General features: G+C 40.2%; 1 protein-coding gene and 1 non-coding gene across 6 annotated transcripts in view; one reads left to right on the top strand and one right to left on the bottom strand.

Moving 5' to 3' along the window:
* The window catches only part of MND1 (meiotic nuclear divisions 1), a 176196-nt gene that overhangs the window by 97187 nt on the left and 56997 nt on the right, over positions 1-22012 (bottom strand). For all 5 annotated transcript variants that reach the window (XR_010317451.1, XR_010317452.1, XR_010317453.1 and 2 more), the window contains exons 5-6: positions 10532-10606; positions 5067-5181 (exon numbers count right to left, since the gene is read on the bottom strand). Coding sequence is in view for 2 of the 5 variants with exons in the window: in XM_010597189.2 (XP_010595491.1) it covers positions 5067-5181; positions 10532-10606 (190 nt within the window). In the remaining 3 variants the exon portion in view is untranslated. The remainder of the gene's footprint in view (positions 1-5066; positions 5182-10531; positions 10607-22012) is intronic.
* Positions 7942-8048, top strand: LOC111752673 (U6 spliceosomal RNA). The gene has a single exon (XR_002787554.1). It is a non-coding gene; the product is annotated as a U6 spliceosomal RNA (small nuclear RNA).

Genomic DNA, 22012 nt, shown 5'->3' with positions numbered 1-22012 from the left:
AATGCAGACCTCAAATTCTTGTAAAAAGAGCAGGCTTAATGGTCTGACTGAGATTGGAAGGACCCCGGAGGTCATGGTCCCCAGACCTTCTGTTAGCCCAAGATGGGAACCATTCCCAAAGCCAACTCTTCAGACAGGGATTGGACTGCACTACGGGATAGAAAATGATATTGGTGAAGAATAAGCTTCTTGAATCAAGCAGACCCATGAAAGTATGTGGGCAGCTCCTTTCTGGAGGGTAGATAAGAGGGCAGAGGGGGTCAGAAGCTGGCTGAATGGACATGAAAATAGAGAGTGGAGGGAAGAAGTGTGCTGTCTCATTAGGGGGAGAGCAACTAGGAGCATATTGCAAGGTGTATATAAATTTTTGTATGAGAGACTGACTTGATTTGTAAACTCTCACTAGCACAATAAAAATTAAAAAAACAAAAAATCTTTTGGTTAGTATACTGCTTGCTCCAATTGTTATCCACTGTATCAGGCAGTCATGAAGTTAGATTGTTTTAGACAAACATGGTCTGAAGAAGAAGCTTTTAGCACTGAGTTAACTTTTTTTTAACTCTTAGCCAAGTCAAAGATAAGCTTCTCTACTGGTGTTTTCCAGGGAGTCCCTGGGTAGTGGAAACATTTACTTGTTCAATTATTGGCCGAAAGGTTGGCAGTTCAAACCCACCTAGAGGCACCTTGGAAGACAGGCCTGGTGATCTGCTTCCAACAGGTCACAACCTTGAAAACGCTATGGAGCAGTTCTACTCTACAAACATGAGGTCACCATGAGTTGGAATCAACTCAAAGGCAACTAACAACAACAACACTTATAGCTTCTACCAGCAGATAAACTGTGTTCCAAAACAAACCAATAACAAACTTAGGGTAATGCACTTGCCAAAATTGCTGCTTAATTCAGAGAGGTACAAGGAATGATAACATCTGAAGTTACATGCCTAAAATAAAGTTTTTCTAGTTCATGAATCAGTCTGGCATTAATTCTCTATCCCTGTTAATTTTCTGTACCTCAAGCTTAGGGTCACCATCAGCTAAGCCTAGTTATTCTAAAGTGGATAGAAGTTGTAAAAATTATGAAAAGATACGACTGTGAGGTGATGTTAGTCATAGTATTAGCTGTAGCAATACTATGGAGACCACAAAATAGAAAAGTAGAGAGTACCCAGAGCAGAAATTCTGGTGTCATATGGCTAAGAGTTGTGCACCCTAGACAAAACAGAAGATGGAACAGGTAAGCAAAGAGTTGGTTTTCCAAGGTAAAAGTTCAAGAATTACACAAAACTGAAATCAAGAAGGAAAGCAGAACGAAGTAAAAAAACATAAATTCAAGATTAGATTTGGTTGCTGAACCTGAAAATAAACCAATCTGAAAGTATTAAACCTGAATAAGAAAACTGTCCTTGAATTTCTCTTCCATGAGAAGCTGCTCTAGGCCAGGCACCTAACGTTTGATGTCCTCATTAACAAGCAGTCTGTGTTTCTTTTGAAAATGAATCACGAGCAGATCTAGCTTCCTAGCGTAACCTCCTACCTGTCTCCTGCTGCTTTGATGTGTCTGTGTTCACTGAGGGTCATTTGTTATTAGTTAAATCTTTAAAACAGGCATGGAAGAGTTGGTTAGAATGTTCCTCTGCAGAATGATAAATGTAATGAATTTGTGGCCAGCATGAAAGAGCTAACAGGTCTCCCAAATAATTAATTTACAGAGAATGACTGGCTGAGGGGGTTCTTTTACTTATATCTCCCTTGGAAAATCACCCTCGGTAATCAGCTGAACAATCATCTAGGCTGTTGTCTTTAGTTATCTAGTGCTGCTATAACAGAAATACAAGTGGGTGGCTTTAATAAACAAATTTATTCTCTCATAGTCTGCTGTTGTTGTGTGCCATCGAGTTGATTCTGACTCACAGTGACCCTACAGGACAGAGCAGAATTGCCCCATAGGGTCTCCAAAGAGTGACTGGTGGATTTGAACTACCAACCTTTTGGTTAGCAGCCTGAACTCTTAACCGCTTCATCACCTGGGCTCCTCTCACAGTCTAGGAGGCTAAAAGTCTGAATTAGGGAGCCAGCTCCAGGGGAAGCCTTTTTCTCTCTGTTGGCTCTGGGGGAAGGTCCTTGTCATTAATCTTCCCTTGATCTAGGAGTTTCTCAGCGCAGGGACCCCGGATCCAAAGGATACACTTTGCTCCCAGCTCTTCTGTTTTGGTGGTAGGAGGGCCCTTTTCTCTGTGCTTCGTTTTTTCTTTTATTTCTCAAAAGAGTATGACTCAAGATACAACCTAATCCTATAGCTTGTCCTGCCTCATTAACATAACTGACTCTAACCCTGCCTCATTAACATCATAGAGATTAGGATTTACAACACATAGTAGAATTACATCAGATCAGAAAATGGAGGACAACCACACAACACTGGGAATCATGGCTAGCGAAGTTGACACATTTTGGGGGGACACAATTCAACCCATAACAGCTGTGTGCTACATGTACATGAACGACACTCCTAGAGTGGTGCTGGTGAGGACATGTACCTCTAAATTAAGTTTTAGATTTACACTAACAGAACTGCTAAAAAATTTTTAACTGTAAAGAATACCACCTAGGACTAGAACAACTTAACTGCAATCAAACTATTCTCAGGTTAATTTAAAAGTACCAAGTATTTTCAATTTCTCCCAAAGCCTTCAATCACATACTATAATATCACTTTTCCTGAAAGTTTCACTTGGTAAAGTTTCCAAAATAAAACAGGCTAAGAGAAAAATATGAAGAAAGTTATGCATATTTTTCCAAGTGATTCAATACTGTTTCTTTATAATATTATTTTTCATTTCCTCAAATTTCTATCTTTACATAAATATATAAAAATTATTCAAAGTAAAGATTTGAGTACCCTGGTTTAAAATGCAAAAAATTATTGATATATTTAAAAGGCAAGTCAACATACAGACTGATTTTCTGTAACTCACAAACTTATATTTTTGGCATCATTTTTCCTAAAGCACAATGGTGGTTTCTTTCTAGAGGTAAGCCACTTGGTGCCAATGTAGGTCCATCTCTGACTTTCAGTCTCCTAAGTACGATGGTTAATTTTAAGCATCAATTTGGCTAGGTCATGGTGTCGATTGTTTCCTCGAACACTAGTCTAGATGTTACTATGAAGTATTTACATGTAATTAGCATTTAAATCAGTTGGCCTAAAGTAAAGCAGATTACCCTCCATAATGTGGGTGCACCTCATCTAATCAGTTGAAGGGCTTCAGAACAAAACTACAAGTTTCCCACGGGAGAATTCTGCCTCCAAATGATAAACAGACATCCTGTCAGAATTCCTCTTTGCCCCACCATCACCTGATCTACCCATTTGGAACACAAGACTACCGGTATTTTCAGCCTGTCACCTGACCTATGGATTTTAGACTTGTCTCCACAATCATGTGAACCAAAGTCCTCAAAATAAATCTATCTATATCTACAGGGTAACGAATTACTTAACTTGGCCCTTCTAGCCATAATCTTTGTGACTCCTACACCATGACTGAGTGGGAATATGCAAATAAGGTATATGGAATCTGTGATGGTTAAGGTTTTGTGTCAATTTGCCTGGGTCATTGATTTTCAGTGGTTTGGCAGTTATGTAATGATGAAGTCATTCTCCATTTTGTGATCTGATGTAATTATCCTCCATTTTGTGATGCACTGTAAATCCTAGTCTCTAGGCCTGTGATTATAGTCCCATTTGGAAGTGAGATGTCTGTTATGTTAATGAGGCAGGATTAGGGTTGGATGTATCTTGAGCCATCACCTTACTAGAGGATGTGCCTCAAGTCACCACCCTTACTCCAGTCACCACCCTTACTACCTTTATTCAACTCTTACCTTTACTCGAGGTACACCTTACAAAATATAAAAGAAGGCAGAAGCAAGCAGAGGTGGGGACCCTCTACCACCAAGAAGAAAAGCTAGGAGTGAAGCAAATGCTTTGGACCCAGGACTCTTGCGGCAAGAACCTCCTACACCCAGGAGACAGAGCTGTAACACCAGAGATGGTGCAAGATGGTGAGAAGTGGTGGCAAGCGTAGCAGACAGTAGACAGCAGCAGAACCAGGAGACCAGCGCAAGCGGGCTTCCCGGCCTATGGATCGAGGCAGCTATAGTGGGTGTGCAGGTCCCCAGAGTGAGAAAGCTGAGCACCTTTGGGCGGCAGGCTTCCTAATAGAGTGGGGTACCCCTGCACACTTGTCAGTGGGGCTAGGCTTCCTGACCCATGAAGTTAGGAAGCTGAGGGCCTTCGGGCTGAGGCTTACTGGTGGCCCCGAGCACTTATTGGCAGAGCTAAAGAGATTTGTAACACAGAGGCCAGGCCAAGGGCTGGAGAGAGAGGCCTGCCTGAGGACATGGCTGAGAAGAGGCTGTCCTGATCAAAGAACTATATCCTGAGTCATTTCTGATCCTGTATTGTAACCTGTTACTTCCCTAATAAACCCCATAATCGTGAGTATTGTCTGTGAGTTCTGTGTGGCCACTGCAATGAATTATTGAACTCAGCAGAAAAGTAGAGTGCTGTGGGAGGGACAAGTCATAGCTGGTGTCAGAATTGCTAAAAAGTTTGGAGAGAGGCGGTATGGCTGACCTCCACCTCATAGGAATCAGCCTTGGACTGAGGATCTTAATTCTCCTTCCCCCTTGTGAAGTTAGAGGATGTAAGACACCCCCGCCACATTATTCTTATAATATCTTACTGGTTTTGTGATTCTAGAGAAACTTGATTAAGACGCTAAGCTTGTATTTTACATCTTTACCCTTCTATCCCACCTACTTTCTCTACTTTTGAAATGATTATAATTTCCAAGTTGTTATGGGTCCATACTTTTTCTTCAATGGAAATACTAATGCAGTATTTTTCCATTATGTTATAAAAGTAGAGTACAGAACCAGAACACTACTTTATCTGGCTTCATTTTCTCATACACATGGAGAATGGTTACCAGGCAACAAGAAGTATAAAGTCTCTATCATTAGCAGTTAAAAACCGTGAAGTTGTGGTACAAACTTACGTATTTCTTCCACAACTTGTGGGTCACATTCTTTGTATTTTTCTACTTCTGCCTTTAGCTGTTCCCGTTGGTGCCGAAGTGAAGAAAGTTCCTTTGCTAACATGGTTCGTTCTTCCTGCATTCAAAACATGTTTATGTATAATTCAGACAAATAAATTGTCATGTTTTATAATTTAATACATTTTATAAATGTAGTATTTTCATTTTGTTTCTCATAAATGATATGCATTAGGGTTTTGACATCAATATTACATATAATCAGTTGCTGTAGACTTGATTCTGACTCATGGTGACGCCAACTGTGCCAACTACAACAATGTTCCATACGGTTTTCAATGGCTAAAATTTTGGAAGTATACTGCCAGGCCCTTTTTCTAAGGCAACTCTCGGTGGACTAAAACTGCCAACTTTTCGGTTAGCAGCCAAGCATATTAACTGTTCACACTACCCAGGGACTCGCAATATTATATTTATACATTTCTGAACAAAACTAGAAGTTTCCCATGGGAGAATTCTGCCTCCAAATGATAAACAGACATCCTGCAAGAAATCTCCTTTCCCCCTCATTGCCTGATCTACCAACTTGAGACACAAGACTTCCAGAAATTTTCTGTCACCTGACCTATGGATTTTGGACCTGCCAGCCCCTATAATCACATGAGCCAATTCTTCAAAATCTCTATGTATATATGTATATATGTATATTTATACTTAAATATTTAAGGACAGCACAAATAGCAGAGCTGTAGCTTGTGGCCACCTTCTGTTTTCCTTTAAAGGTGAAAGAGAAAAAACCTTTAAATACAATATGATCCGATAAACACCATTTGAAATTTCTAGCCATAGTTCTTCCTAACAGGTCATTGTATTGACTACGTGCTGACTAGCCATAATCATCGATATTTAATTTATATTTGTGATACCTGAAAAATAAGTTCAAACAAAAAGCAAATGCTAGCAAAGTTATGGTACAGTATCATAGGATAAATCTGAGGCAAAACTAAGTAAAAGTCAAGCTACCTAATGGAACTTGTCTGAAGTTCCTTGCTAGCTTGTATTTTTTTATATTTGTATTTACACATTTTTCTACTGCTGCTGTTTCCTGTTCCCTTTGTTCTCAAAGTGAAGACAGCCCCATTACTAGCATTTGTACAGAGAATGCCTGCAGAGAAGTACACTGTGAAGCTGCATGTCCACAGGGCTCTGCAAGAAAAGAAATGCTCTGTATCTGTGCTCCCTACTGTGGCTATCATGACTGAGGAACTAAGTTTTAAATTTTATTTAATGTGAATTTAAATGTAAATAGCCACATATGGCTAGCGTGTACAGTATTAGACAGCACAGCTCAGGAGAGATTCAAAGATGACTACAGTATAAGAAGGAGGTATTGGTGGTTCAGTGGCAGAACTCTTGCCTTCCATACAGGAGACCTGGGTTCGGTTCCTGGCCAATGCCCGCCATACACAGACATCACCTGTCAGTGGAGGCTTGCATGTTGCTATGATGCTGAACAAGTTTCAGTGGAGCTTCCAGGCTAAAATGGACTAGGAAGAAAGGCCTGATGACCTGCTTCTGAAAAGCAGCTAATGAAAACCCTATGGATCACAACAGCCCAAATCACAACAGATCATAGGCGTGATGCAGGACCAGGCAGTATTTCATTGTGTACAGGGTTGCCACAAGTCAGGGGCCGACTTGACGGCAACTAAAAACAATATAAGAAGACATCCATTATTCACCATCCACACTCAAATTATACATACTCCACAACAAAATATGAGAGGTGAAAGAGCAAATGAAGACAGGAGAAGCAGAGTAAAGAACATATGTGTGAGTACAATGGTAGCTATCCTCAAGCCTGAATTAGAATCTGCTCCTCAGACAGTTACCAGCACTAAGATCTTGGCAAATTTCCTAATCTCTTTGTCCCTTCAGTGCCTCCAACGTAAAATGGACACAGTAATAGTAGCGACCTCCTTGAGTTATTGGCAGGATTCAATGAAAAAAAAAAAAATTTGAACGGTGCCTGCCTGGCTCATAGTAAGCAGGATATACACATGAGTTAATTCTACCTCATCATCGTATCATCATCACCATTTGTTACTACCATGAGGAATACTTAGTATATAACCCGAACAAAACTAGATGCCATAGAGTTGATTCGGACTCATGGCAAGCCCATGTGTGTCAGAGTAGAACTGTGCTCCATAGGTTTTGTTTTTTTTATTTATTTTGTTGTTTTTGCGAATATACCTAGCAAAACACACACCGATTCAACAGTCTGTACATGTACTATTCAGTGACACTGATTATATTCTTTGAGCTGTGTAGCCATTCTCACCCTCCTTTTCTGAGTTGTTTCTCCCCCATTAAAATAAACTCACTGCCACCTAAGGTTCCTATCTCATCTATCCAGTTGCTGTTGTCAGTTTGATCCCATACAGATAGTTCCACAGGGTTTTCAATAGCTGGTTTTTTTGGAAGTAGATCGCCAGGTCTTTCTCCCAAGGTGCCTCTGGGTAGAATGGAACCACCAACTTTTCTGTCAGTAGTTGAGCATGTTAACCATCTGTACCACCCAGGGACTTCGATCCAGTCGCTAGAGGGTAGGTATTTTTGAGAATTCCTGCCATGTGAGCCCAGGATGAACACAAGAGGCCATCTCTCTCAGGAGCCTTTCTGAACTACTGTGTTCTTCAGAGAGCTACAGCAATCAATTAGGTCTGTTGGTGGGGCTTTCCCCTCGTTATACTGGTTCCAGTGGAGTAGGTAACACACTGCAGGCTGGCTGACAACTGGGCATGGGCACGTCACTATTATTTGATATTGCTTCTACAAGTTCTTGCCAGTGTTAATGAAAAAAGTGGTCATTTCTGTGCTCACTTTGGCAGCACAGATACTAAAATTGAAATGATACAGAGAAGATTAGCACGGCCCCTGCCCGAGGATGAGACGCAAACTCAGGAAGCATTCCATATTTTTCAATAAGGTTTCCTTGGACTTGGGAAGACATGGCTGTGGCAGCATGACTGTCTGTTTTCCCAGTCTTGCCTATTCCTTGGACTCAGGTAGACGTAGCTCTAGCAGCATGCTTATCCGTTCTCCCAGTCTTGCCTACCCTGCAATACTCTTTGGACTCAGGTAGACATGGCTCTGGCAGCACGTTTGTCCATTTTCCCACTTTTGCTAATTCTGTAATATTCCTTGGACTCGGCCAGACATTAGCTCTGGAAGCATGCTTGTCTATTTCCCACTTTTGTCTTTCTGAATATACGCAGAATAAAACTTCCTTTTTGCTTTAAAAAAAAAAAAAAAGAAGCGATAATTTCTACTGTCATCTGAAGAAGAAACACCTTCAGGTTACACCCAGAACTTAGCTTCTCTTGAACACTCTTTGGAAGTTACCACTCTTTGATTTCTATCTGTAACTGCGCTGACTATTCCCTTGAACACTCTTTGGAAGTTACCACTCTTCGATTTCTATCTGTAACTGCGCTGACTACTCAGAAGAATGGCTGTGAATAACTTTGAAAAGCATAAGGCTGCTGTAAGCCTCTGATGTATTATTACTCGTTTCTACAACATGACAAGTCTTAGAGTGGTTTTCTTTCACAATCAAGTGCTACAAGTAAGTTAGTACCTGAAGATTTCCTGAATAGAGGCCTAGATAGAATGCAAAAAAAAAACCCCATAAAACAAAAAACCTCCCCAAACCAAAAAAAAAAAAAAAAAACCGTTGAGTGGATGCCAACTCATGGTGACCCCATATGTTACAGGGTAAAACTGCTCCATACGGTTTTCTTGGCTGTAATCTTTATGGAAGTAGAATGCCAGGTGTTACGGATTGAATTTTATCCCCCAAAAGTATGTGTTTCTAACCCCTGTAAGTGTGGTTATGGAGCACTGGTAGCACAATGGTTAGGACTCAGCTGCTAACCAAAAGGTCAATAGTTTGAATCTACCAGCCTCTCCTTGGAAACCCTATGGGACAGTTCTACTCTGTCCTATAGGGTTGCTACGCATCGGAATCAACTTGACAGCAACAGGTTTGGTTTTTTAGTTTGGTAATTAAGGACTTCTGGTGGTGCAGTAGTTAAGCACTCAGCTGCTAACCAAAAGGTCAGTGGTTTTAACCCACCAGTGGCTCTGTGGGAGAAAGATGTGGCAGTCTGCTTTCATAAAGAATTACAGCCTTGGAAATCCTATGGGGCAGTTGTACTCTGTCCTACAGGTTCACTATGAATAGCAATCAACCTGACAGCAATGGGTTTGTTTTTGTGTACTTGTAGTTATAATCCCATTTGGGAATGGGTTTTCTTTGTTATGTTAATGAGGCAGTATTAGCGTAGGGTGTGTTTTAAATCAATCTCTTTTGAGATATAAAAGAGCAGATTAAGCAAGCACAAACGAAGGAGAAGACACATGCCACATGATTGCCAAGGAACCTAGGAACAGAAGCTGGAAAAAGACCTTCCCCCAGAGCGAACAGAGGGAGGGCCTTCTTCTAGGGCCAATGCCCTGAATTCAGGCTTCCTGCCTCTTAAACTGTGGGAAAATAAATTTCTGTTTGTTAAAGCCACCCACGTGTGGCATTTCTGTTAAAGCAGCACTAGATAACTAAGACACTAGGCCTTTCTTCCACCGTGGCACTAGCTGGGCCTGAACCATCAACCTTTACGTTAGTAGTTGAGTGTAAACTGTTTGTGCCACCCAGGACCTTTACATGGAATGCACCTCGTGGGTTATGCTGATTTTCAATTTTTTTTTAAGTCATAAATCCCAAGTTCGGATAAAGATAAAACAAGAAAGTAAAATGATTTTTTTTTTAATCCCTAGCGTAATACTTTAGGGAACAATATATTTTTAAAAATAAAACAGGTTGGTATTCGCTTAAATAATTGAAAAATATTACAAGGCTACATGGACATTGTGTTGATAGTTTTCAGTTTGTTCTGTTCAAAATTAATAAAGAAAAACCATGACTCTTAAAATATGTACGCAAACATTCATAGAGGGCTTATCATGTGCCATGGAGCGCTTGGGTAGTATAAGTGGTTAATGTGCTTAACTGCCAACCAAAAAGTTAAGAGGTTTTAATCCACCCAGAGGTGCCTCAGAAGAAAGGACCTGTGCCAGGTCCTCTTCTAAGTGCTTTGCAAATATCAACTAATTTAACCCAGTAAGGTAGATTTTATTATTCCCATTTTACAACTGAGGAACAGTGAGTTTAGGAGACTTTCAAGTCCAATCAGTCTAGCTCCAGGGTTTATGCTTCTATGCTATGCTGTCATATACAGTACATTAATAATAAAAAGTCTAGGTTCACAGTTGTGAATGCCACCATGTGAAACCTTCTCACATCCTTCCCACTTCTCTTCTAGAAGGAATGATATCTGCTCCCCTCGGTGTCCTTATTCTTCTGCTTATAAATGCCATTATTAAAGAATCGAAAGGCACAAACTCACCGTCTCATCTCGGCCAATTTTAGCCTTCTCGATGCTTTTCTGTAGGTTTGTGTGCTTTAGGTTTCCCTCAGACAACTAGAATATAAAAAACAAAAAAAAAAAACGGCTTGCTGAGATAAACTTTCTTAACATGAGATTTGTCTCCAGACCAGGTCGAAAGAACAAAAAGTGAAGGACCACATTGAGAACTTCTGTAATTAAAAACAAACAAAAAAAACAAGGGACCATCAATTAATAGGGTAAACCGAAAAAAGTTTTTTTTTTAATATTTTCTTCTTACTCTGTGCAGAAAATAAATATGCTTTCATTCTTTGCTACATAGTTTTCATTTATCAGGTTCCCTACCCCAACTCCAAATAACAACTTGAGGTCTACTATAATTTAGTTGGAAACCCTGGTGGTGTAGCGGTTAACCAAAAGGTCGGCAGCTCGAATCCACCAGGCGCTCCTTTGGAAACTCTACGGGGCACTTCTACTCTGTTCTATAGAGTTGCTATGAGTTGAAATCGACTCGATGGCAGTGGGTTTGGTTTTTATTAAATTATTATTTAGTTAAAAAGCTAATAAAAAAATTAAATCTATGTTTTACATAATCTATCTTCAAATTTCAATTCACTTCTGACTAAAGTCTTTTCAAAATACCCTATTGCTAATGTTTTCTTATAGACTTGTAGTTTTGTGATATTTCACTAACAGTCAATAACGGATGCATCATACTCTCAGCAAAATAGGAATAGAAGGGAAATTCCTCAACTTAATAAAAGGCATTTATACAAAACCAACAGCCAACACTATTCTCAATGGAGAGAGACAAAAAGCACTCCCCTTGAGAATGGGAACCAGATAAGGATGCCTGTTATCACCACTTATATCCTAGACAGAACAATAAGGCAAGAAAAAGAAATAAAGGGCATCTAAATTGGGAAGGAAGAAGTATAACTCTCTCTATTCACAGATGATATGATCCTATACATAGAAAACCCCAAAGAATCCACAAGAAAGTTACTGGAACTAAAAGATTTCAGCAAAGTAGCAGGATACAAAATTAACATAAAAAATCAAGAGGATTCCTATAAGCAACCAAGGTGCCCATTAACGCATGAATGGATAAATTATGGTATATTCACACAATGGAGTACTATGCATCGATAAAGAACAGTGAGGAATCTGTGAAACATTTCATAACACGGAGGAGCCTGGAAGGCATTATGCTGAGTGAAATTAGTCAGTTGCAAAAGGACAAATATTGTATAAGATTGCTATCATAAGAACTTGAGAAATAGTTTAAACTAAGAAGAAAATATTCTTCCGTGGTTACGAGAGGGGGAGGGAGGGAAGGAGGGTGGAAGAGGGGCATTCACTAATTAGATATTAGATAAGAAGTACTTTAGGTGAAAGGAAGACAGCACACAATACAGGGGAGGTCAGCACAATTGGACTAAACCTAAAGCAAAGAAGTTTCCTGAATAAACTGAATGCTTCAAAGGCCAGCATAGCAGGGGCAAGAGTCTAGGGACCATGGTTTCAGGAGACATCTAAGTCAATTGGCATAATAAAATCTATTAAGAAAACATTCTGCATCTCACTTTGAAGAGTGGCATCTGGGGTCTTACAAACGCTAGCAAGCAGCCATCTAAGATGCATCAATTGGTCTGAACCCACCTGGATCAAAGGAGAATGAAGAACACCAAGGACACAAGGTGATTACGAGCCCAAGAGACAGAAGGGGCCACATGAACCACAGACTACATCATCCTGAGACCAGAAGAACTAGATGGTGCCTGGCTACAACTGATGACTGCCCTGACAGGGACCACTACAGAGGACCCCTGAGGGAGCAGGAGAGCAGGGGGATGCAGACCCCAAATTCTCATAAGACCAGACTTAATGGTCTGACTGAGGCTAGAAGGACCCCAGTGGTCATGGCCCCCAGACCTTCTGTTGGCCCAGGACAGGAACCATTCCTGAAGCCAACTCTTCAGACATGGATTGGACTGGACAATGGGTTGGAGAGGGATGCTGGTGAGGAGTGAGCTTCTTGGATCAGGTGGACACTTGAGACTATGTTGGCATCTCCTGCCTGGTGGGGAGATGAGAGGGTGGAGGGGGTTAGAAGCTGGCAAAATGGACACGAAAAGAAAGAGTGGAGGGAGAGAGTGGGCTGTCTCATTAGGGGGAGAGTAATTGGCAGTGTGTAGCAAGGTATATATGGGTTTTTGCGTGAGAGACTGACTTAATTTGTAAACTTTCACTTAAAGCACAATAAAAATTATTTTTAAAAAACTCAACAGGATTCCTATAAACAAAGAGAACACTAAAATGGGAATCAGAAAATCAATACCATTTACAGTAGCCCCCTAAAAGATAAAATACTTAGGAATAAATCGAAGCAGGGACCTAAGAGACCTACAGAAAGAAAACTACAGAACACCACTGTAAGAAACCAAAAGAGACCTACATAAATGGAAAAACATACCATGCTCATGAATAGGAAGACTCAACCTCGTGAAAATGTCAATACTACCCAGTGTGAATCTACAGATATAATACTATGCTGATCCAAATTCCAACAACATTCTTTAATGAGTTGGAGAAACTAAATCACCAACTTTATATGGAAAGGGAAGAGGCTCTGGATAAGTAAAGCATTATTGGTGAAGAACAAAGTGGGAGGCCTCATACTACCTGATCTTAGAAACTACTATACAACCATGGTAGCCAAAAAAGCCTGAACTGGTATAACAACAGACACATAGACCAGTGGAACAGAATTGAAAACATAGATGTAAATACATCCACCACCTATGGGCAGCTGATATTTGACAAAGGGCCAAAGTCCATTAAGTGGGGAGACAGTCTCTTTAACAAATGGTGCTGGCATAACTAGACGTTCATCTTTAAAAAAAAGAAACAGGACCCATACTTCACACCATACGTAGAAACTAACTCAAAATGGATCAAAGACCTAAATATAAAACCTGAAACAATAAAGATCATGGAAGAAAAAACAGGGACAACTCTAGGGGCCCTAATATGTGGCATAAACAGAATAAAACCATAACTAACAAGGCACAAACACCAGAAGATAAACTCGGTAACTGTGAGTTTCTAAAAATTAAACATTTATGCTCATCAAAAGACTTCACCAAAAGAGTAAAAAGAGAACCTACAGACTGAGAAAAAAAATTTGGCTATGACATATCCAACAAGGGTCTAATCTCTAAAATCTAAGAAATACTTCAACACCTCAACAACAAAAAGACAAATAACCCAATTAAAAAATGGGCAAAGGATATGAACAGACACTTCACCAAAGAAGACATTCAGGTGGCTAACAGACAAGAGGAAATGCTCCCAATCATTAGCCATTATGCAAATCAAAACTACCATAAGATACCATCTCATCCCAACATCACTGGCACTAATCAAAAAAAACAGAAAATAAAAAATGTTGGAGAGGTTGCAGGCAGACTGGAACACTTACGCACTGCTCGTGGGAATGTAAAATGATACAAGCACTATGGTAAACAATATGGTGCCTTCTTAAAAAGCTAGAAATGGAAATACCCTATGATCCAGCAACCCTACTCCTAGGAATATGCCCTAGAGAAACAAGAGCCATCATACGAATAGACATATGCACATTCATGCTCACTGCAGCATTATTCACAAAAGTAAAAATACAGAAACAACCTAAGTCCATCAACAGATGAATGGATAAACAAATTATGATACATACACACAACGCAATACTACACAGGGATAAAGAAACAAGGACAAATCTGCGAAACATCACACCACATGGATGAATCTGGAGGGCATAATGTTAAGTGAAATAAATCACAAGTGGACAAATACCTTATAAAACCACTATTATCAAAACCCAAGAAAAGGTTTACAAACACAAAAAAACAATCTTTGATGGTTAGGGTGGGGGAGGGGGAGTTAAGTAGGAGAAATCACTAACTACAGAGTAGACAAGTGTTAACTCTGGTGATGGGAAAAAGAACACACAATGTAGAGGAAGTCAGCACAACCTAAGGCAAAGTCACAGATGCAGCCTACACACATCCAAAAACCTTGAGGGACCAAGTTACTGGGGCTGAGGGCCGGGTACCATGGTCTTGGGGGACATCAAGGGCAATTGGCGTAACATAGTTCATAAAGAAAATGTTCTACATCCTACTTTGGTGAGTAGTGTCTGGGATTTTAAAAGCCTGGGAGCGGCCATCTAAGATACATCTATTAGTCTCATCTGGTCCAGAGCAAAGGTGAATGAAGAATAACAAAGACACAAGGGAAATATTAATCCATAGGACTAATGGGCCACAAGAACCACAGCCTCTACCAGCCTGAGCCCAGAACTAGGTGGTGCCCAGCTACCACAACCAACTGCTCTGACATGGATCACAATAGAGAGTTCTGAACAGAGTAAGAGAAAAATGTAGAACAAAATTCAAATTCGCAAAAAAAGACCGACCTCGAGGTCTGACAGAGACTGGAGGAACCCCCTGAGAATAAAGTCCCCAGACACCTCTCTAACTCAGAAATGAAGCCACTTCTGAAATCCACCTTTCAGCCAAAGATTAAACAGGCCTATAAAACGGGTAATAACACACGTGAAAACATGTTTCTTAGTTCAATCAAATATATAAGACCAAATGGGCAATACCCGCCCAAAAGTAAAGACAAGAAGACAGGAAGGGACAGGAAAACTGGACAAATGGACACAGAGAACTCAGAGTAAAGGGGGAGAATGCTGACAAAACACAGGGATTATAACCAATGTCACAAAACAATCTGTGTATAAATTTTTAAATGAGAAGCTAATTTGCCCTGTAAACTTTCACCTAAATTAAAAAATAAACACATAATGGAGCCAACGCTTATTATTTTTGAATGGGTTAAACTTTGTGAGAAACGGTACATTTTACATACTAAGTTTTCAGAGAAGAAAAAATTTGTTAGCCTGTTGCTAAGAGTTATATATCTTAAAAGTGATCATCTTATGCATTTTACTCATTTTGGAAAGTACATAAAAGGTGGGGCCAAGATGGCGGAGTAGTCAGATGCTTCCTGTAACCCCTCTTACAACAAAGATCCAAAAAAACAAGTGAATTGATTATGTATGACAATCTAGGAGCCCTGAATATCAAAGGCAAAGTTTAGGAATGGGACTGAGCAGCAGGGGAGGGAGAGATGGTTCAGAGGCAGCAAAGAGTTACCAGACCAGCCCTGGAGGAAACCAGCACCCTGCAGGCTGAGATGGGCTGGTGCCAGTGGTGAAGCAAACACTGGCATTCAGGGTGTGTTTTCCACATCAGGAGAGACTGAGCTGCAGAGTCTACTCACATCTCCAGAATCAGCAAAAAGCAGCACTCAATCGGCAAAAGTACATACATTCAACCTACCACACGAATCAAAACACACCCCTTTGGGAAAAAACTCCCATTTACCTGCCCCTTTTCCACTCTGCACTGGGTCTGAGCCAGTTTCAGAAATTGCTGCAACCCCTGGGCCAGAAGTAGGACCCATCATGCATCCTGAGCTCTTCTCTCAGCCTTGCAAAGGTAACAAATGAACAAATGGGAAAAAAAAAATCTGCTGGCTCCTCGAAGCTGGGAACTCATAGCAGAAATAACTCCTTTGCCTAGGCACAGGCATAAGGGGTCCACAGACTCTGAATGCCTTCACCCAAGCTTAGACCTGTGTGGCCCCATTTCAACAGCACAGGCCCTCCGTTAGCACAGTACAACAAGGTATATACCTGAAGCATATTTTCAGCTGTATCAGCTATAAGGGGGAGTAGCAGATTTGTGATATCTGACACCGCCCTGCCCATTAAGCAGGATTCTCACCTACCTACATCAGGGCCAGAGGGCTGGTGGCTCCACCCATGCCACCTAGCCACCTGCGACAGGGGTCCAAGAATAAGCAGTGCCTCCCAATCCTTAAAACCAACAGCACTGGGTGCCCGTAGTCCGGTTGCAAAACCCACCCACCTACCTGCTTTAGGGAGCAGGGATGGGCTTTCCTCCCAGACACTCGGGCAGCTGTCAGCCACCTGCATTGCTCAGCTCATGAACCCTACCGCAGCCAGATACCTATGCCAACCCTGCCTGCCTAGGACTCTCGGTGAAAGCCTACACCACACGCTTGGTGACTGAAAACCTGGACACCAAGCTGAATACATACAAGAAAAGTAAACGGACTCCTGGGCTTACTTACCTAGTAACATTCTAACTAACTGGTGACAGGACATTAGAGTTTCAAAGGCAACAATAATCAAACTAGCTCACTTGAGCAGCCTATTTGGACATATCAAAATAAATAAAACAAGAAGCTAGGGCATAGTAAGCAAACATAAATAAACAGAATAACTTATTGGTGGCTCAGAGAAAATAGTCAATATCGAATCACATAAATAAGCAGACTGTGACAGCTTCAGCAAGTTCCCAAAACAAAGAATCAAGAAATATTCCAGATGAAGACAACTTCCTGAAATTACCAGAGCTAGAATACAAAAGATTAACACACTCTTCAAGAGATCAGGAAGGTGATCCGACAAAACATAAAACAAGCCAAGGAGCATTCAGACAAAGCAACAGAGGAACTTAAGGAGATTACAGAAGAGCATAATGACAAATTTACTAGGCTGCAAGAATCCACAGAGAGATGGCAAACAGAAATCCAGAAGATTAACAATTTCAAAATTAGACAACTCAATAGAGAGTCATAGGAGCAGGACTGAGGCAATGGAAGTCAGAATTAGTGAGGCTGAAGACAAAGCACTTGACACCAACATATTTGAGGAAAAATCAGATAAAGGAATGGAAAAAAATGAAGAAACACTAAGAACTACGTGGGCCTCTATCAAAAGGAATAACCTACGAGTGACTGGAGTACCAGATCAAGGGGGGATAAGAGAAAATACAGAGAGAATTGTTGAAGATTTCTTGGCAGAAAACTTCCCTCATATCATGAAAGATATATACCCAAGATGCTCACTGAACCCCACACAAGGTAGATCCCAAAAGAAACTCACCAAGACATATTATAATCAAACTTGCCAAAACCAAAGATAAAGAGAGAATTTTAACAGCGACTAGAGATAAATAAAAACTCACCTACAAAGGACAGTCAATAAGATTAAACTCAGACTATTCAGCAGAAACCATGCAGGCAAGAAGGCAATGGTATGACATATATAAAGCCTTGAAGGGAAAAAAATTGCCAGCCAAAAATCTTATTTCCAGCAAAACTGTCTCTCAACTGTGATGGCAAAATTAGGACACTTCCGGATAAAGAGAAGTTTAGGGAATTTGCAAAAACCAAACCAAAACTACAAGAAATACTAAAGGGAGTCCTCTGGTTAGAAAATCAATAATCAGATAACAACCCAAGACTAGAACACAGGACAGAGCAACCAGGTATCAACCCAAATAGAGAAATCACAAAAATAAATCAAAGCTACAAGCTCAAACAGGGAAAGAGAGACATCATTATGTAAAAGATGACAAAAAAGAGGGACTAAAAAATGTAGTCACAGATCTTTCATATGGAGAGGAAGTCAAGGTGATATAAAGAAATAAAAGATAGGTTCTAACTTAGAAAAACAGTGCTAAATATTAAGTCCACCAACAGTCCTACACATCAAAACAAAAAACAAGAAAAACAAAGACTCAGCTAAAACAAAGTCAACAATAAAAAAAAGATGAAAAGAAAATACATAAAGAAAAATGACTCAGCACAGAAAATTAAATGCAACAAAGAAACTGTCAACACACAAAAAAAGACATCAAAATGACAGCACTAAACTCATACCTATCAATAATTACGCTGAATGCTAACGGGCTAAATGCACCAATAAAGAGGCAGAGAGTGGCAGAATGGATTAAAAAAAACCACGATCCATCTACATGCTGCCTACAGGAGACACGCCTTAGCCTTAAAAACACAAACTAAAAAGAACATCGGAGAGGAAATAACCAAATCAATACCATTCACAGTAGCCCCCAAGAAGATAAAATACTTAGGAATAAATCTTACCATGGATGTAAAAGACCTATACAAAGAAAACTACAAAGCTCTACTACAAGAAATTCAAAAGGACCTACTTAAGTGGAAAAACATACCTTGCTCATGGATAGCAAGACTTAACATAGTAAAAATGTCTATTCTACTAAAAGCCATCTATACAGACAATGCACTTCCGATCCAAATTCCAATGTCATTCCTTAAGGTGATAGAGAAACAAATCACCAACTTCATATGGAAGGGAAAGAAGCCTCAGATAAGCAAAGCATTACTGAAAAAGAAGAAGAAAGTGGGAGGCCTCACTCTACCTGATTTCAGAACCTATTATACAGCCACAGTAGTCAAAACAGCCTGGTATTGGTACGACAACAGGCACATAGACCAGTGGAACAGAATTGAGAACCCAGATATAAATCCATCCACATATGAGCAGCTGATATTTGACAAAGGACCAGTGTCAGTTAATTGGGGAAAAGATAGTCTTTTTAACAAATGGTGCTGGCATAATTGGATATCCATTTGCAAAAAAATGAAACAGGACCCATACCTCACACCATGCACAAAAACTAACTCCAAGTGGATCAAAGACCTAAACATAAAGACTAAAATGATAAAGATCATGGAAGAAAAAATAGGGACAACCTTAGGAGCCCTAATACAAGGCATAAACAGAATACAAAACATTACCAAAAATGACGAAGAGAAACCTGATAACTGGGAGCTCCTAAAAATCAAACACCTATGCTCATCTAAAGACTTCACCAAAAGAGTAAAAAGACCACCTACAGACTGGGAAAGAATTTTCAGCTATGACATCTCCGACCAGCACCTGATCTCTAAAATCTACATGATTCTGTCAAAACTCAACCACAAAAAGATAAACAACCCAATCAAGAAGTGGGCAAAGGATATGAACACACACTTCACTAAAGTGAAGCTAACAGACACATGAGAAAATGTTCTCGATCATTAACCATTAGAGAAACGCAAATTAAAACTACGATGAGATTCCATCTCACTCCAACAAGGCTGGCATTAACCCAAAAAACACAAAACAATAAATGTTGGAGAGGCTGCGGAGAGATTGGAACTCTCATACACTGCCGGGGGGAATGTAAAATGGTACAACCACTTTGGAAATCTATCTGGCGTTATCTTAAACAGTTAGAAATAGAACTACCATACAACCCAGAAATCCCACTCCTCGGAATATACCCTAGAGAAATAAGAGCCTTCACACAAACAGATATATGCACACCCATGTTTATTGCAGCACTGTTTACAATAGCAAAAAGCTGGAAGCAACCAAGGTGTCCATCAACGGATGAATGGGTAAATAAACTGTGGTATATTCGCACAATGGAATACTACGCATCGATAAAGAACAGTGACGAATCTGTGAAACATTTCATAACATGGAGGAACCTGGAAGGCATTATGCTGAGCAAAATCAGTCAGAGGCAAAAGGACAAATACTGTATAAGACCACTATTATAAGATCTTGAGAAATAGTATAAACTGAGAAGGACACATACTTTTGTGGTTACGAGAGGGGGAGGGAGGGAGGGAGGGAGCGGGTTTTTTACTGATTAATTAGTAGATAAGAACTGCTTTAGGTGAAGGAAAGGACAACACTCAATACATGGAAGGTCAGCCCAATTGGACTGGACCAAAAGCAAAGAAGTTTCCGGGATAAAATGAATGCTTCAAAGGTCAGCGGAGCAAGGGTGGGGGTTTGAGAACCATGCTCTAAGGGGACTTCTAAGTCAATTGGCAAAATAATTCTGTTATGAAAACATTCTGCATCCCACTTTGAAATGTGGCATCTGGGGTCTTAAATGCTAACAAGCGGACATCTAAGATGCATCAATTGGTCTCAACCCACCTGCATCAAAGGAGAATGAAGAACACCAAGGTCACACGACAACTAAGAGCCCAAGAGACAGAAAGGGCCACATGAACCAGAGACCTACCTTATCTTGAGACCAGAAGAACTAGTTGGTGCCCGGCCACAACTGATGACTGCCCTGACAGGGAGCACAACAGAGAACCTCTGAGGGAGCAGGAGATCAGTGAGATGCAGACCCCAAATTCTCATAAAAAGACCAGACTTAATGGTCTGACTGTGACTAGAGGAATCCTGGCGGGCATGGTCCCCAAACCTTCTGTTGGCACAGGACAGGAACCATTCCCGAAGACAACTCATCAGACATGAAAGGGACTGGACAGTGGGTAGGAGAGAGATGCTGAAGAAGAGTGAGCTAATTATATCAGGGGGACACTTGAGACTGTGTTGGCATCTCCTGTCTGGAGGGGGGATGGGAGGATAGAGAGAGTGGGAAGCTGGCAAAATTATCACGAAAGGAGAGACTGGTAGGGCTGACTCATTAGGGGGGGAGCAAGTGGGAGTAAGGAGTAAGATGTATATAAACTTATATGTGACAGACTGACTTGATTTGTAAACGTTCACTTGAAGCTCAATAAAAGTTAATAAAAAAAAAAATTTTTAAACCAAAAAAACACAAACTAAAACTCGAAGAATGGAAAAAAATATATCAAGCAAACATCAAAAAAGAGTAGGACTGGTAATATTAATTTCTGACAAAACAGACTTTGAAGTAAAATCCACCACAAAGAATAAGGAAGGACACTAAATAATGATTAAAGGGTCAATATACCTGGAGGACATAACCATAATAAATATTTATGTGCCCAAAGACAGGCCTCCAAAATACATAAAACAAACTCTTAACAACACTGAAAAGACAGATGGCTCCACAATAATACTAGGAGACTTCAACACAGCACTTTTGGTGAAGGACAGAACATCCAAAAAGAAGCTCAGTAAAGACATGCAAGATCTAAATGCTACAATCAACCAACTTGACCTCACAGACTTATACAGAACACTGCACCCAACAGCAGCCAAGTATATTTTCTTTTCTAATGCACATGAACATTCTCCAGAATAGACCACGTATTAAGCCATAAAGCAAGGCTTAACATAATCCAAAGCATCAAAATATTACAAAGCTTGTTTTCTGACCATAAAGCCATTAAAAGTAGAAATCAACAGGAAAAGCAAGGGGAAAAAAAATCAAACACATGGAAACTGAACAATACCTTGCTCAAAGACTACTATGTTATAGAAGAAATTAAGGACAGAATAAAGAAATTCACAGAATCAAATGAGAATGAAAAAACATCCTACCAGAACCTTTGGGACAAAGCAAAAGTAGGGCTCACAGGTCAATTTATAGCAATAAATGCACACATCCAAAAAGAAGAAAGGGCCAAAATCAAAACACTAACCCTACAACTCGAACAAACAGAGAGTAGCAAAAGAAGACCTCGAGCACCAGTAGAAAGCAAATAATAAAAATTAGAGCAGAATTAAGTGAAACTGAGAATAGAAAAACAATCGAAAGAGTTAACAAGACGAAA

The sequence above is a fragment of the Loxodonta africana genome, chromosome 13 (genome assembly GCF_030014295.1).
Source record: "Loxodonta africana isolate mLoxAfr1 chromosome 13, mLoxAfr1.hap2, whole genome shotgun sequence".
NCBI classification, from domain to species: domain Eukaryota; kingdom Metazoa; phylum Chordata; class Mammalia; order Proboscidea; family Elephantidae; genus Loxodonta; species Loxodonta africana.
The sequence above is the reverse complement of the archived record's forward strand: the minus strand, read 5'-3'. Positions and strand labels throughout refer to the sequence as shown.